Raw genomic sequence first — 18,628 nt, 5'->3', positions numbered from 1 at the left:
CGATGACTATAAAACTCCCCTTTGTATAGACGCCCGAAGGTTTGTCAGTCTTGTGAACAAATTGCAATTATACATTAACCCCGACTGACTTTCGTCATTCTGTGAATGATTGCATATTGTTGTGTTACAGGTCGACAAGATCTGTCCCAAGGACCCTCAATCTATCCCATCCAGCAGCTTGCCACTTTGAATGCCTTGGTCTTCAAAAAATAGAAAGCGTATCTAGAGGGAACGAGGGGGGGGGGGGGGATTTTTGGGAGTGATGACCAACCTACAAATTAAACATGAGCACAAAAAATGACCAACTAATCTGCATATAAAATGGTTTTAATAGATTGAACGCATGTACATTTTTTTCATAAACATTTATCTATACATCTTAAAAACACAATTTACACAACATATGTATAAAAACTTTGAAATAGAATATGAGGCACATCGATTTCACAGTCACACCACATGTATATTTTTCTTCATAAACATTTTTAAAAACACACACAGCATAAATGTATATACTTTGAAATGGAATCTGATGCACATCAATGTCAGTCACACCACTTGATCTATACTCTTTAAAAAAAACATTTTGTATAAAAACTTTGAAACGGAATCTGAGGCATATCAATGTATTCAGTCACACGACATGTACATTTTCCTTCATAAACATAGATCATACTAGTACTATATAAAAAAAACGCACACAGCATAATTATGTACAATAACTTTGAAATGGAATCCAAAGCACATCAATGAAACAGTCACACCACTTGATCTATACATTTTAAAAACACACTACATGTATGTATAATAAGTTGAAAATAAAATCTGAGACACACCAATGTCACAGTCAAACCACATGTATATTTTTCTCCATAAACATAGATTTATACAATTAAAAAAACATACATAGCATAATTATTTTCAATAACTTTGAGATTGAATCTGAGGCATATCGATGTCACAGTCACTACTCTAGGCCTAGATACATTTTAAAACACAGCATACATGTATGTATAATAACTTTGAAATAGAATCTGAGACACACCAATGTCACAGTCAAACCACATGTACATTTTTCTTCATAAACATATATTTATACAATTAAAAAAACATACATAGCATAATTATATACAGTAACTTTGAAATTGAATCTGAGACACTTCAATGTGACAGTCACACAGTGATACCGACTCGAGACCAACAAAATCTACGAAGACAATCACACACTTTACGACTGGTCCACGATCCGATTTCGGAACAAATTGAATTTCTGCTTATTTTCTGAAAATGGGAATTATCATTACTTTTTTTAAAATTATTTTGCCCAAATTAACTCTATAGGAATATATCAAATTTGGATGATTAAAACCTTATATTTGAGCAGAGGGTAAGAAGTTTCAAATCGTAGTCGATCGTATGATTGCTGTGACGTCATTACGACTACATGTAGATATTAATTAAATCCGATTTTATTCTCATAAGGATGATAGCATAGTCACTGATTTGAACATAGGTATTCGTACGATGATTTAGAACATTTGGTCACAGTACGATCATATTCCATGTCTCAATATAAGCATCAAATTCGACTACGTTTTGTTCCAAAATCGGGTCGCGGACCAATCGTCAGGTGTGGTCCGTACATCGATTACAATAACATAAAATCGGTCCGTTTGGAGTCGGTTTCGTTGGTGTGACGGTAGCTGCACACAAATGAAATTTTAAAAAAAATCCATGTTCTTTATAAACACACTCATACATGTATTTGTAAAGTCCAGTTTGGACCTTGTTGTTTGGAAGTGCCCTTTCCCGAAAGCTAACATAGAGGGCACATGTCTCCCAATCTCTAATCAGCGCCAAACCACTCATCACCACTGTGATGAGTGGTTTGGCGCTGATTAGAGATTGGGACTAATATTTGTATAAAATATGATCTAAAATCACGTTAGGTAAAACAGCGAAGAGGGGGAAAAAACACCCCAACTGTATCATTTCTTTTAACCGTTCTCAATTAAACGGGACTGAATGCGTTTCAGACAAGAAGTATTATCTTTAAATATCCATATTATTTAAAAGCACGACAAAAAACATCTGAAGAGAAATAAATACGTTTCAGACAGAAAGTATTATCTTTAAATATCCATATTATTTAAATGCATATTAAAAAAAACACCTGAAAATTAGGAGCTGCGGAATGGGGGGGGGGGCGAAATATTCCAAAACCGTATACAAAATCGTAAAAATTACCATCTGATTTGCGATTTTTGTCATGGTCAGTGCCCCCAACTTTCATAATTGTTCTGCGACCGCTGAAAATGTAAAATAAATAATAACAATTACAAAAGAACGTGACATAAATCGATGTCATAACTAAAAGAAATTGAACAAAATAATAATCATTTCGATTCATGAACTGCACACATGCAATTGTATTTGAAACAACAAACTAACATACGTTTGATGATATAGCGCGTCAAATACTAAACGTAAAATAAACATGATATATATTAAAGAAGAAAAAAAGAACATATGTCATTCCTTCATGACGATTACTGCAAATGTTTTATCCAGAAAATAACAATAACCAGATAATTATTTGAAAGTAATGAAACGAAATGCACAGGGCATACATATGTTACTGATTTCGCTTTTCCGAGTTGTAAATTTAAAACTAAATATATTTTCCTGAAAAAAAGAAAAGTCCGCATGTCTAACAAACTGCTAGGTAAGTAAAAAAGAATATAAAAAGGTTCAAGAAAGTGAATTTTGTTGGTCAATAATACATGCAAATCTTACACACATGTATATTTAATGTTTTGAAGTTTATCAGTTGAAGACATTCAGCGCCATATCTATCGGCAACGTTTTACTTGTTTCTAAAGAAATTCTTCTACATACAGAACAGTGGGAAGTTGGGAACTTGGAACACTTATCATTTCGATTCTGAATAGGTTGCATGTCAGAAGGTACTATTACGAATATTATAAACTGAAGTTTCAAGGTTTGGAAATTAGCTTGACAACGATAAGTGAGAAAATCGAATTCATTCCGATTTAGTAGGGATCCCGACTTTCAGTAAAATTCTGAATTTCACCTAATAAATTTATCAATTCTACTTCAAATTTAACAATAATACCAATTTCCATTTATACAAATTGGCCTATCAGCTTAAGACGTAAATGTGCACATACAACTATTTACAACACGCACCGTAATATCAGAAATCGAACATCTAGGAATGAAATACTTTAAATATTAGGTTTATCACAAACAATATGAGACACAGATTTCAGTAGATATCTATAAGGGCAACCGCACACCTTACGATTGGTCTGCGATCCGATTTTGGAATAAAACCTAGTAGAATCAGATGCTAGTATTGAGACATGGAATATCTTACTGTGTTTTAAATCATCATGCGAATACCTATGTTCAAATCTGTGACTATAATGCTATCAGCTTTATCAATCAAAGCGAATGTAATATCTTGTCGTAGTGACATCATAGCAATCAATTGATTGGCTGCGATTTAAAACTAATTTGGCCTTTACTCCAAAATAAATGCTTTCAATCATCCAATATTGTCATATTAACATCATTTAAATTAATATGAACCTCAAATAAAATAATTATTTGCATTCTAATTTTGAAAAAGAGCAAATTGCGATTCGCTCAGAAATCGCATCGTGAGCCACGTCGTAAGGTGTGTGCGGTTGCCTTAAACTGGAACACAACGCTCAATATGACGGACCCCGGTCCTACACTTAAAAAAGCATGATTTTACAGAAAAAACAAGATTTTGCAGAAAGAAAAAACAGAATCAGTCTGTAAATTCATAAAACAGGGATTTTTCTACAATTTAACAGAACAGGTCTGTTTGAAAAAGGGGAAAATGCTGTTTTATTTAAGGAAATTTGTAACGTTCCATACACCAATTTCCTGTAATTTTACATGATATAATGCAAGATTACGCAATCTGGTATTTACAGGTGTTCTCGAGACTATGCGGCTGGAACTTCTTTATTTTTAAGGATAAATTTTCGAACAGTGTATATGCAGTTTAACATGAACACATCATTCATTGGAAAAGTTCACTTTATACTGAAACAGTATTCTTATCGGGAAAAGGCTACCATTTTTCAGAGATCAAAGTCCATCTGGGGGTCCTTGACGCTGTTCGAACGTCTCCTCTTTCGAATCTTCATCTGAGGCTCTGTGAGCTGTGTGCTATGGCTACCAAATTGTTTCTCAACGGCCTTCTTGTGCTCAATCAGACGGTCTGAGCGACAAGGGTTTGTTGCCAGAATATGAAGCTGTTCGTTCCGACGGATCTGACCTTCCGGTGGAGGTGGTTCGGGGTGAGGGCGCTTTCTTCGTCTTCGGCGCCGCCTTTTCTCTTGATGACCTTGACGATGTGATGGTGCTCGGTCGGAAGAACCGACATCCTCAGCTCTCTGGTTACTGCGCTGTATTTTACCAGACCTTCTCGTCTTCTTGCGCGACGCAACTGTCACCGGCGGGACGTCATTCGCAGACTCCCTGCTGTCCTTCCGTCTCCTTTTGGGCCTGACCTTTCCGAGTTGTCGTCCTGCGATATTGACACCTTTCTTCATTTTTGGAAGCCTTTCATTGTTCCTAAGCCCTTTGGCAATAGAATCTAGCTGATCTCCATCCAGAAGATCGCAAACAGATTGGCTTGGCTTCATGTTTCCAGGATTACCGGGTGCTGGTGGAAGAATGGCACATTGGCTTACCTTTGTGCGTGAGACTGCAGCTCTTGGTAGAGCTACCGGCACGTTGTGATTCAGATCTTTAGTACCTCCAGCAAACTTCTGACCAGGAATTTTTTTCTTGGCTCCAGAATGAGCAAAATTCAGCATATCGTATTGAAGATCCATATCTATCAGACTGCATTAAGTAAAATATACACACTACTCCTATCGACCGTTCCGGTTGCAGTGTCTATGCTGACGTTACCAAACCTCTCAGATAAAGGAGAGTTCAAGGGGGTTAAGGCTCGTGGTTATAAGAAGTACAGCGCCTCTCTATCAGTAAAGAAGTACATGTAGGCCCACCTCTGTATTCGACTTATCTGAAAATAAATAAATGAATGAATAATAATAAGAACAAGAATAGTTACATAATATTCTGAGGAAGGCAAAGTGAGAAGGAAAGTATAAATAGATGGAGTTGAACAAGGGGTTGTTCATGGTGGGGGTAATACAGCATGGTCAATATTTACACAACTGGTCTGGGGGTGAAAACATGATGATAGTGAGCTTATGAACGGAGATGGAAACAGTAGTTGAGATAATGAGGCATGAATTAATAGCATGATAAAATGACAGAATAAAAGGATGGTTTGATGAAGAATGAAATGTGTTGTAGGAACACAATAATCATCATCACCACCACAATCATCATCATCGCCACCACCATCATCATCACCACCATCATCATCACCACCACTACCATCATCATCACCATCATCATCACCACCATCATCATCATCATCATCATCACCACCGGCACCGCCAACACCATCACCACCACCACCACAACTTGAACAAGCATCATTAATCAGCAGCAATAGTGTGGTACGGTATGTCACTGACACAGCTCCCGTAGGACTAGCGTGCCAAAATTGATTTTTTGGTTGTTTTGGCTTCAATAGGGTCCCCTTAGGCCAAAAACGATGGGGTTCAAATTTTCAGACCCCTCATTCCCTTTGTGGGGGGTCCTTTTTGGCGCCATATTGGCCTGTACAAAGCCCAATAGGATAATCCATTGTTTTCAACCTTATTTCTCACTTTTCTTCACCAATTATATTTTCAAGTTGTCTGAGGTGTATGAGAATGAATATTTGATGATGTTGTGATGTCAATGTTTTTTTTTAATTTTACCATATGGGGGCGGACTTTACGGAAAATGCCCCAAAATTGTAAAATATTGCCCCCAAAATATTTTTTTTCCCTTTTTTGGCACTAAAAGTAGGACAAAAGGATTACAAAATGAAATGAAAATGTCTTTTTATACAATCCAACAACAGAGGAATATATTACATGTAATGTATATCATTATTTTTGGTCAATTGATGTAAAAATCATCCCCATTTCAGGATTTTATGCAGTGAAAACCTTACTACAACACTAGAGGGCGCCATAACTTATGATAAGCACTTCCCTAAAAAAAATCAAATTCTAGGCACTGTAATTTTATCAATAAATTTGAAAGCTGACACATTTTCAAGAGCAATTATTTCCAATGCCGATTCATAGTATGGGCATCTCATTTGTTTGATTCTACCCCCCCCCCCCGGGGGGGGGGCAAAATATCTGCCTTAGGCTAGAATAAAAAATCCTGGATTCTTTTTTTTTGTAACTTAAATTTGGTTTCTATTCAAAGATTTTTAAGGGTGAAGAAGTATATCGGGAAAAGTTACAAGGACCCAGAAATCCAAGATGGCTTCTAAAAATGGAGTTTAAAATGGCTGTTGATACTTTAAATGGACATAGCACATTTCATATACCTGAGATAGATGGAATCGGTGTCTAGACCATGGTTTCAACGATCAAAATTGGGACAAGAATACCGTTTCCTTTTTTTATTTATTTAACTTTTGGAGGCCATCTTGGACTCAACATACCGGGACAGTCGTTGGTCCGGTATGTTAAAAAATCCAAGATGGCTTCCAAAAATGGAGTTTGAAATTGCTGTTGCTGCTTGAAAAACCGATATAGTTTGTTCAATATCCGGAAATATGAATGTGTGTGACTACCATTGAAAAGTGAGTTTAATGATACATTAGAATAAGTTACAAGGAGAGTCGTTAGTCGAGTATGTTAAACAATAGAGTATAAAATAGCCACTGTTAATTACAAGTGGACATGTAATATCCATCAATAATATGGTTTGATGTCTAAACCATGATTTTTTAAAGTCAGAAAATTAGTTACAACCGTTCGAGTGTTATGGCCCAGTGGATTGGTCTTTTGACTTTGAAAGGGTCGTGGGTTCGAATCCCAGCCATGGCATAGTTTCATTCTGCAAGAAATTTATCAACATTGTGCTGCACTCAACCCAGGTGAGGTAAATGGGTACCCGGTAGGAAGAAATTCCCTGAATGCGCGAAGAAATTCCTTGAATGCTACAGCGCCTAGGCAGCCCATCTAAGGCAGGGGTAATAATAATGGCAAGGCCCGCTGGGAGAACAGTTTTTAGAACTGAAGTGGCTTCCCTAGGTAAATATACCTATATTATTAATATTATCATATCATAACAAGGACAGTCATTGGTCTATGTCGGAAAATTCAAGATGGCGTGAAGAAATCTGAGTCTAAAGTGAATGATGTTACTTAAAAATGGACATAGTTCATTTAAAATTCACCAAGGACATATGATTTTGGTGTCCACTCAATGGTTTCATGATTATAGTGATACTTTCGACTAGTTACAAAGATATGCACTTGTCCATTTTGCCTAAAAATCCAAGAAAGTTTTCAAAATGGCATCTAAAATGATTCCTAAAACTCATTAATAATGATCAGAGTTCATACAATATTAATATGTGAGGAATAATTTGGATGTCTACATGGTGGTATAAAGGGTCAGATAATACATTCAACAAATAACAAGGATATTTAGTTTTCCATTTTGTCTAAAATCCATGGTAGATATAAAAAATTCATCAAATGGGTGCTATTACAAACTCATGAATCAATATGATAATTTATCCCATACATTTAAGTGTATATACATTTAAATTTCTCACAGGTTGGTATTGTTGAATAAATTTCTCCACTTTTAAGTAACAATAGTCATTTTGGAACCCATTTTTTAAAGCCAACTTGGATTTTAAGGCAAAATGGGATAAGGGAACAGAGCAAAAATATTATAGCGTGAAGCCTGCAGGGGGCATGGGGTGAACGCTAGCGGCATGGGGTAATCAGAATTAATCCCCCATGCCGGATGCAGCCAGCATGAACGGTTGTTACTAAGTAATTGCCCCGTTCAGCACGCAGGCAGCATGGGGTCAAAGCAAGGCGAAATTCAATTTAATCCCCCATGCCAGATGCAGCCAGCATGGGCCTCTCTACAACCCCATTCAGCACGCAGGCGGCATGGGGTCAGATCATGGCGCATTTTCAAGATAATCCCATATGCCGGACGCAGCCAGCTTGGACGCCCACTAATAGGTAATTACCCCGTTCAGCGCGCGGTCTGCATGGTGTCAAAGTAAAATGCATTCAAAGATATAATCCCCAATCCCGGACGCATTTCTTCCACAAAAAGACCCATGGTATTTCGGGCCTCCTTAAAAGAGAGAGAGGGGGGGGGGGGATGAAGTGACCCAATTTTTCCCCATTACATTCTCGCATCTGGCAATCATGTGATGTTGTATATAATTGCTCATAAGTGCAAAGGTATTTTCGCTTTATTTCGTTTTGTTATATGTTAATGTTGTGTACAAGTCAGCTCATTGTTCGGGGGGGGGGATGGGGGACTTTAATTGACGACTGGATACCATGCGCAAAAGGGATGTCTTTTTCGAGATCGAGAGTGTCAGAAAACACTGAATTAATGAAAAGAGTGTATATTTCTCTATTTCTACACTGTATAATAATCAAATAAATAATATCATGAACATACTACAGACACGTAATAATATTCTCGTCCACTCCAAGCTCTAATTGGTTGTGGAATAAATTACCACTAGGCTATACCATTCCCGTATGCTTTGCACCATATGAACTCTTGTGAGCGGCATCTTCATTTCGAAAAATTGAAATAATAAAATAAATCAAAAACAACAGTCAAAATATTTAGAATGCATATTTGTCGCTATTTGTTTATCGTTCAAGTCTAAAACAGAGACGGCGGAGTTGGTAGGAAGTTTCAGTCCTCACCCCATTCAGCAAACACGTACAAGTAAAAGCGAAGTCTGTATAAATTTGTGATTTTTGTAGGCCGGTCTACTCCCTCGATCTCACATTCAACTCAACACCTCTATTATAAAGAAAGAGGGCTCAGCGGTCCCTGTTTTTTTTGTTTATTTAAAAAATCAGATATTTTGGTTTTGATGCTAACCAAGGTAAGCGCCCCCAATATTTGTTTGCAGTAATGGGAAAAAAAAATCCGTGGGTGTTTTTTTCTATATAACGAGTTTAGTTGCAAAAGGGGTTGGGTCCACGTTTGACCATTCCGAGAAAAACATGTTTTTATTCTCACTTACTGCAATATTCTTATAAGAAACTAAATTGTCATGATGTACAACCCTATCATGTGAACATAAAATTTGGTATAAAAGAAATCTACCAGTCTTCACTTTTTCTATATATTCTTTTAAAAATCATTATCGTGGACCTAACCCCATTTGCAACTAAACTGAAATGAATCCAATCGATTTGATTAAAAAAGTGATTTTTCCTTGCCACTTTTATTCATGTTTGCATGTCAGTTTCAAATTTTCTTTGTTTTCATCAGAGCGACTAAAAATTTAGAGGTTTTGAGACAGAGAACAATAAAATTTATGAACAATGGACCTAGCTCCTTTTGAAAAAAAGTGATTTTTCTTTGCCATTTTGGATCACTTTTAAATAGGAATTTCAACTTTTCTTAATATGGAACTACTAAAAATCTATACATTGAGGCCCAAAATTCAAATTTGATGAAAATGGACCTAACCCCTTTTGCGAGTGAGCTCTTCATATGATTCTTTTCTACCACGCTATTCGTCGGTTAAAAAAAGAAAGAAATTGGCGAAAAGGTAGGAACATCAATAAAATTTAGATCGTATCAACATATTTTTTTTTTTGGGGGGGGTGGTAGGTCACAAATGAGTAAAAGATTGTAGGATTGAGAGGGTTCTGTCGGGACACGCCAGACAAACATGTTTTCTTCTGGGATGCCTTAACGTAATTTCTCCTATATTATTTTTTTTTCTCCATTTCGGGAGAGGGAACGTTTAGTTCATTATTGGTTTTATTTGAAGTGATTATGTTTTTGTCAACTTTTCAATGCACAAGTTTTCATCTGGGAAAGAAAAGGAGAATGAGATGACAAGCTTCTAAAACCTAACATGTTTTGAATTTATTCTGTAAAATGACATGAATTAAAAATACTGTGATTTTTTTAACCGATTCACCCCCGTCCCACAGTTCAACCCCTGCACCAAAAAAAACCCATGGCTGTCCCTGTATAACACAATTCTTTTCCAAAACATTTTTGTTTGGACAAGCGCCCAAATGCGATTTTTTGGTTACAGCCCGATAGACCGCGGGTCCGATAGACCGCGGGTCCGTTAGACCGCGGGTCCGATAGACCGCGGGTCCGATAGACCGCGGGTCCGATAGACCGCGGGCCCGATAGACCGCGGGTCCGATAGTCCGCAGTGTGTGTAAAATTATGATCAGATATATCAGATGTCATCGAGAGGTCCAAAGGTCAAATGATACGAGACCATGGGGTTCTATCAGGTGCGGATCCATGGGGGGGGAAGGACTGCCTCACCCCCACCCCCAGGTTAAAAAAAGAGGGGGAAGAGGGGAAAAGGGAGAGAATACAAAGAGAGAGGAAGATGGGAAAAGAAGAGAATACAAAAGAGAGTAAGAGGGATAAAGGAAGAGAAGAAAAAAAGAGTAGAAAAGGGAGAAAAGGAAAGACAAAGAAAAAAGGAGAAGAAAAGGGGAAAGAAGAGAAAAAAGAGAAGGGAAAATGAAGAGAAGAAAAGAAAAGAAAGGAGAAAGGAAAAAGAAGACGAAAAAAGGAAGGAGGAAGAGAAGAATATTTAAATAGAGAGGAAGATGGGAAGAAAGATAAGAAAGAGAGAGAGAGAGGAAGAGGGGAAAAGAAGAGAAGAATAAGAGAGGGGTGGAAGGGGGAGGGAGAGAAGAAAAATAATGACATAAAAAAAGGGAAAGGAAAGAAAAAGAAAAAGCGAGAAGTAAAGGGGAAAGAGAAAAAAGAGGAAGAGGGAAAAGAAAGAAAAGAAAGGAGAAAGGAAAAGGGGGTAAAGAAGAAGAAAAAAAGATGAAGGAAGAGAATAATATTTAAAAAGAGAGGAAGATGGGAAGAAAGAAATGAAAAGAGAGAGAGAGGGGGGAAAAGAGGAGAAAAAAGAGAGAGAAAGGGGGAATGGAAGAGAAAAAGAACGAGAAAAGAGAGGAAAATAGAGAAAGAAAAGACGGGAAAAAAGAGAAGAAAAGGGGGAAAGAAAAGATAGGGAAAAAGGAAAAGGGTGAAAGGAAGACAAGAAAAAAAAGAGAATAAAAGGGGAAAATAGAGAGAAGAAAGAGAGAGAAGAGGAAGGAAAAGAAGAGTAGAAGAAAGGGTGAGAAGAAGAGGGGGAAAAAAGAGAGAAAGAAAGATAAAGGAAGGGGAATTATGGCGCGCCCATTGATATTACATTATATTTTTTTCAAGAACACATTAAAAAGTGGTCTTTATTTTTTAAATTTTTTTTCAATGTGATTATAAGATAATTCAAAATGCATTTAAGGCACTTAAGTTAGCCTGGCCGGGAGGGAGTGGGCGCCACTTTTCGAAAAGTACACATATATATGGTGCGCCAAACATCAGGTCAAATTTACCCCCCCCCCCCCTCCCCATGAAATCCTGGATCCGCGCTTGGGTTCTACAACAATAACCCAATTAGGGCAATCACCCACTGACAACTACTTCAAGGAAAATATTATCCCCATATTTTTACCGCCGGGGACTGTTAACCCCCCCTCCGGAAATTTACCCTCCAGACAATTACCCCAGATAATTACCCCTAATACGGAGCTGTGAAAATGCCATCAATGTGACGGTTACAGTCCGATAGACCACGGGTCCGATAGATGTAATAAATAATGAGAACGCGAAGCGCGATCTGATTTTTTTTTTTTAGATTTTTCCTGTATATTATCCTGAAAGCCGAAGTCAGGGGCGGACCAAGCTTCCGCCAATGGGGGGGGGCTATTTTTTCAACCACATTTTCCCCGATTGGCCGCTCAAAGTTGATTTTTTTTTCTTTGAAGTGGTGGTCCCAGTGCCGTAATGAGCCAACAATTTCGAGGGGGCTCGATATTGTGTATCGCATAAAATTAATAAGAAGTTGGCAGTGAGCGAAGCGAGCAAGCAAATAATTATGTTGACATTTTTATTACAAAAATACAAGGTTTTGAAAGATTTTGACATAATATTTGGAAAATAAAATTATATTTCATCCTATTCACTTTCCTTTCTATTTTTTCTTAGTCCTGATTCTCCCTTTTTTTGTTAGGGTGGGGGGGGGGGGGGCAAAACGCCCATGTCCTTACAGTCATTTCCTAGTTTTACTTTATAAGCAAAATAAATGTGTAATAATCACATAAGCCCTATGCAAGCTAAACATGAAATTTCGTGTATTTTGTCCTGAAAATTTAAGATTCTGGGCAATGTTTTTTAATCTGAACAGGACGCGTATGTAACTAGATAATGACCACGAGCGCGAAGCGGGAGCAAAAATGTTGAATATTCGTTCTAGCCTGGTCGAAAAGGGACCTGTTAAGGATGTTTTGCAGTTAGCCATTAAGACGATACATACTCAACGATGAAATAATGCGAGCGCGAAGCGCAAGCTGAACATTTTTGATATTCCAACCTAAAAAGTTGAGATTTCAAATCCCCCAATGGGACATTCGATTCATGTTTGTCAATCATGAAAAAGGATGGGTAATTTTTTATATCTTCCTACAATAATAATGCGAGCGCAAAGCGCGAGCAGGAAATTTTTGATATTCTGATCTGAAACTGGATAATTTTAGCACGTTTTTAATATGATCAAGCTTTGTATCTCAAAAAACATGCGTGCGCGTGTTTTAGAGTTTAACAGAATCCTGGCATTCTGAATACATTTCATTTTTCATCATAAAAATCAATAATCTGAACGTGGAGCGTTGTGGCCCAGTGGATTAGTCTTCGGACTTTGAAACGGAGGGTCGTGGGTTCGAATCCCAGCCCTGGCGTAATTTCCTTCAGCAAGAAACTAATCCACAGTGTGCTGCACTCAACCCAGGTGAGGTAAAAGCTGTGTGCGCTATGAACGCCTAGCTTAGCCGGGTAATATAGGAGCGCCTTTATGTGCCCAATATAAATACCCTATATTATTACTATTATAATGCGAGCGCAGAGCCCGAGCTGAAAATAATGTATGAAATTCCGATATGAAAAGGGTCATTAAGCACTGTTTACAGCACAGTGTATATAGGGAAATTTGATAACACTATATAAATGATGCGAGCGCGAAGCGCGAGCTGATATTTTATTATTATTTTAACCTAGGATAGAGACATTTCAGGCCTAAGGACATTTTGTCATCAAATAAGAATGATGACTATCTTTTCTTTTCCTAAAACTTGTCGATATTTATTTCTGAAAAAGGAATAATTTAGTTTTTATGAATTAATACAAATTTTATTTCATATTTATTAATCAATTAAGCCTAATGAGTGTGTGAAATTTGTTGACAGTGCATAAGGCCTGAAAACTGGATATTTTAAGTATATTTGTAATCATGAATAGGACTCATTGGTTGATATATTTCTAGCAAATAATGCGAGCGCAAATCGCGATCAGGATTTTTTAATGGAAGAATATAAGTAGTTTGTTATAGAATTAGGTATACATAACTCACCAATCAAATCAAAACGCGAGCGCACAGTGCTAGCTCATGGCCTTTATTTTTCTTTTACAATAGAGACACCTGAAAAGGAATATTTAGATAATCTTATGTGAAATACAAAAAACAATAGGTAGGCCTTCTTGGCAAATAGTGCGAGCGCACAAAATGTTGCAAATTTGATTCACACCACAAAACGACATTTTCCAGAGCACTTAAATAAACATAAATTAGTAAATGAATCAAAATAATGAAAGATCGATGTTCGAGCTGAATGATGTTTTGTATATTGATATCAAAACTTGATATTTTAAACTACATATCAGCCTATTGAGCAAGATATGTATCTCACCGAACAGGCAATGTGAGCGCGATGCGCGAGCGAAACTTTATTATATAGTGACATTAAATATTTTCAAAAATTGTTTTCCAAGTCTTCTCCTGACCTTGTTTTATTCACTCGTCTTCCTCGATCTTTTATGTCTTCTTTTTTCCCCTTTTCTACCTTTTTTCTTTCCCCGTTTTTCCCAATTTATTTGCTCTAGGGAGGGGGTCCTCGGGCCCCCTGGATCCGCCTATTTTAGTAGTTGTTATGAGAAACACGATGCATATGTATTAAGAAATTAATGTGAGCGCGAAGAGCTAGCTGAAAACTTTTATAATGATGAAATGAAAAATACATTTTCAGTTGTCAGGTTAGAATATCAAATATTTTCAGCTTGTGCTTCTCGTTCGCATAAAAAAATTGTGAGGTCGGGATGCGTATATAACTAAACAATTCATTGATGCCAGCGCGAAGCGTGAGCTCAATTTTTTATATACATACTTAAGAAGGACTCTTTTAAGGTATAATTCCTATTTTGATTGCTTTTCTTTTTCTCTTCCTTTTTTCTGTTTCTTATCCCATTTTATCACCACCATGGAGGGGGGGGGCAAAATCTTTGCCCCTTGGATCGGCCTATGTATATGTTGACTTGAAAAACACTAACACTTACATATGGGATTGATGAAGAGGATGCATACCTCATTAATCAAATATTGCGAGCGCGTAGCGCGAGCTGAATTTGATAACCCTTTTTTTGTGACCCTGAACAGGATATCTATCTCACTAAACAGGCTTGAACTCGAAAACATCGTGTTTGTCTATTATAAAAATGGGATCTTTTAATTCAGCCGCATTTAATTTAAGCTTTTGAGCAGGACATATATATTTCACTATTAACAGGCAATACGAGCAATGTTGCGCTCCCGCTCGAAAATGTATTTGCATGAAGCCCTTTAAGTTCAAGGTCAATTTGGCGCCCTCGATTGAACATAACGTGGCGCCCTCATGTGAAATATAACTTTGCCCCCCCCCCCCCCCTCTAAAACATGTATTTGTCGCATTATGGTCAAAATTCAAAATTCTTTCTTTTTCTTTCTCTTATCCTAATTCCCCTTCCTTTCTCTTTCTTTCTCTCTTTCTTTCCACCTCTTCTTCTCACCTTTTCTTGTTCTCTTCTTTTCCTTCCTCCTCTCTCTCTTTCTTCTATCTATTTCCCCTTTTCTTCTTTTTTCTTGCCTTCCTTTCCCCCTTTCCCCTTTTCTTCTCCTTTTCCCGTCTTTCCTTTCTCTCTTTTTTCCTCTTTTCTCGTGTTTCTTCTCTTCCATTCCCACTTACTCTCTCTTTTTTCCTCGTTTTTCCCCTTCTCCCTCTTTTCTTATCTTTCTTCCCATCTTCCTCTCTTTTTGAATTTATTCTCTTCCTTCCTCTTTATTTCTTCTTCTTTTCCCCCCATTTCCTTTCTCCTTTCTTTTCTTTTCTTTTCTTTATTTTCCCTCTTCCTCTTTTTTTTCTCTTCCCCTTTACTTCTCCCTTATTCTTTTTCTTTCCTTTCCCTTTTTTTCTCTTTTAATTTTTTTCTTTCTCTCCCTCCCCCTTCCACCCTTTCTCTTTTTCTTCTCTTCTTTTCCCCTCTTCCTCTATCTCTCTTTTTCTTATCTTGCTTCCCATCTTCCTCTCTATTTAAATATTCTTCTCTTCCTCCTTCCTTTTTTCGTCTTCTTTTTCCTCCTTTTCCTTTCTTTTTCTTCTCTTCCATTTCCCTGCTCTTTTTTCTCTTCTTTCCCCCTTTTCTTCTCCCTTTTTCTTTGTCTTTACTTTCCCCCTTTTCTTCTCTTTTTTACTTCTCTTCCTTTCTCCGTCTTACTCTCTTTTCTATCCTCTTCTTTCCCCATCTTCCTCTCTCTTTGTATTCTCTCCCTTTTCCCCTCTTCCCCCTCTTTTTTTAACCTGGGGGTGGAGGGGTGAGGCAGTTCCCCCCCAATGGATCCGCACCTGATAGAACCCCATGGTCTCGTATCTTTTGACCTTTGGACCTCTCGCCCCCTGCTTACGTTTGAGAGACATAGGGAATACAATTTTTTGTACTCCTGAGACGCCCTCGAAATGCACCTCGAGCGGGCTTGTCAGGATTCCGTACTAATACAGGGCAGGAGAGGTGGTCTTGCACAATTTCCTGGGAACTTTTCTTTCCTTTCTTTCTTTTACTTTTCAAACTGACATAATTTGAACAAAGAAATTATCATAATTTGAAAAAAAAGAAAAGCATATTTATAAGGCAACAATAGTCAAAACTGACTAGTTTGCCTATTCAAAATAACAACAACAACAACAACAACAGATATACCTGATCATAATTTTACACACACTGCGGACTACCGGACCCGCGGTCTATCGGGCCCGCGGTCTATCGGACCCGCGGTCTATCGGACCCGCGGTCTACGGACCCGCGGTCTATCGGACCCGCGGTCTATCGGATGCCCCCGGTCTATTCGGGGTGTCCCCGATTTTTTTGGGGGGTCGTAACGGGGAAAAAACTGGCCAGGATGATTGTTATTCTTTCTACCGCTTTACAAATAGAACATCGGAGAGAGGAGACAAACAAGCAACATTAGAGTGTAGGTCAGAACATTTCCATCGGGGGGGGGGGCTAAGTTAAACAAGAGTAATAATAAAAAGTCATCATCAGTCCGACAAGGGTCTGAGGACAGAGTTGTGGCAAACAAAACGTGTTTGTTTTTTTAAAGTGATATAACCAAACAAATGAAGTCATGTTGTTATTCGTTTAAATAGATATTCATGGAACTTTAGCAAAAGCGCACTTGTCTATTCGGCTCGGTGTAAAAATGGCAGAGGTAATAATGGCAGAGGTAAAAATGGCAGAGGTAAAATTGGCAGAGGTAATAATGGCAGAGGTAAAATTGGCAGAGGTAATAATGGCAGAGGTCATAATGGCAGAGGTAAAAATGTCAGAGGTAATAATGACAGAGGTAAAATTGGCAGAGGTAATAATGGCAGAGGTAAAAATGGCAGAGGTAATAATGGCAGAGGTAAAAATGGCAGAGGTAAAATGGCAGAGGTCATAATGGGAGAGGTAAAAATGACAGCTCTAGGTAAAATATGGCCAGCCGTAAACCCCCATGCAATGAATCAAAAAGCCCCCGCATGTACATAGATTAAATTAGAAGTGCATGTAACGGTTAGGCATTTCATCATATCATTATGTCTTTATCGGCCTAACAATGCTACGAATTCGTTGGAGGTGTACCGTGAAGGCCTTTAAAAAGAAATCGAACGAGAAAATATTTTTCATTCAATTCATCAGGAGCAAAATGAAACTGCACTATTCTCTTTCATCATTTTATGACATTTCTTTTTGTCTGGCTTTTTTTTATAAAGTTTTGCCAGGTTTACCGATACAAAGAGGAGGAAGAGTAGACATAAGAGGGGTGGAGAGACGGAGAGGGTTAGGGGTGGGACATAGAAAAACATAGCGCGGGAAAGCTTAGACGTTGAAATTGTCACGAATGATTGTGGTTAAATATTATGTCCTTATTTGTATTGTCGTCTGTACTATTCTTTTTAGATATTTGAATGACAATAAGCATGCGTTCCCAGACTTGGCACTGAATATGTAACTGATTATGGAAATTAATAATCTTGCTTTGACTGGTAAACCAATTTGGGGTCGATCGAGGGGACCGTCTGGTTCAGATTCGTTGCATAAAAGAAGACCCTGAACCTTCTTTACCACTGCATCCAATATGATATAGACGGCTTGATGGTTATTACCCTTGGAAGCGGAAGTGCTGTTGGGTATTTTGTACACCATAAGCAGCACCCTCTTGGTAATTAGCTTGGTATGCTAAAAAACATTGTTTATTATCTGATTGTTATTATTTTGTTGTAATTCTTTTTTCTGACCCAAAATAATTTTTTTGAGTCATTTTTCCCCCTAACCAAATCCCCTTTGATTTTAGAGTGAAAACTTTTTCTTCTCGGCTTTTTAACAAACCAGCACCCCATATCTCTTTCATTTTTGCTTATGCCATCTTTATCTTTGCCATTTTCAACTCCGCCATTTTTTACACTGTTAGAAAATTTATACTTAAAAAAAAAAAATTGCTGCAACAGAGTCTGGAGAACACCTGTAATCTTACTGCACTGTGTAATCCTACATGCATGCATTTGTATAAACTTACAGAAAATTGGTATTCTGTGCATGTACCCTTACAAATTTATTGTAATAAAACTGTTTTCCCCTTTTTTAAAAACATACCTGTTCTGTAAAATTGTAGCAAAATTATGGAAAATCCTCCTGTTATTATAATCTTCAAATTTTTTTTTTTTCTGTAAAACCTGTTTTTTTATTTTTCTTCTGTAGAATCTACTGTTTTTTCCAATAGTGTACCTCGGCCTCTTTTACCTCTGCTATTATCACATCTTCCATTTTTTTTACTCTTGTCATTTATGTCTCTGCTATTTTTATCTCTGCTGTTCTTACCTCTGCCATTTTTACCTCTGCCATTTTTACCTCTGCCATCTTTACCTCTGCCATTATTACCTCTGCCATTTTTACCTCTGCCATTTTTACCTCTGCCATTTTTACCTCTGCCATTTTTACCTCAGCCTTTTTTACCTCTGCCATTTTTACCTCTGCCGTT

At 37.6% G+C, this 18,628-nt stretch overlaps 1 protein-coding gene across 1 annotated transcript; it reads right to left on the bottom strand.

Annotated features, from left to right (window-relative positions):
• Positions 1-3,986: 3,986 nt before the first annotated feature.
• Positions 3,987-5,087, bottom strand: LOC121406094. Its single transcript, XM_041597112.1, has one exon. The coding sequence runs from the start codon at positions 4,896-4,898 to the stop codon at positions 4,140-4,142; it is 759 nt and encodes a 252-aa protein (XP_041453046.1). The 5' UTR covers positions 4,899-5,087; the 3' UTR covers positions 3,987-4,139.
• Between the last annotated feature and the right edge of the window lie 13,541 nt (positions 5,088-18,628).

The sequence above is a fragment of the Lytechinus variegatus genome, chromosome 19 (assembly GCF_018143015.1).
Source record: "Lytechinus variegatus isolate NC3 chromosome 19, Lvar_3.0, whole genome shotgun sequence".
In the NCBI taxonomy this organism is placed as follows: domain Eukaryota; kingdom Metazoa; phylum Echinodermata; class Echinoidea; order Temnopleuroida; family Toxopneustidae; genus Lytechinus; species Lytechinus variegatus.
This window is presented reverse-complemented; position numbering and strand designations above follow the sequence as displayed.

Coding starts and splice junctions, on each gene's coding strand:
- LOC121406094 (XM_041597112.1), bottom strand. CDS start 4,898: ATGGATCTTCAATACGATATGCTGAATTTTGCTCATTCTGGAGCCAAG.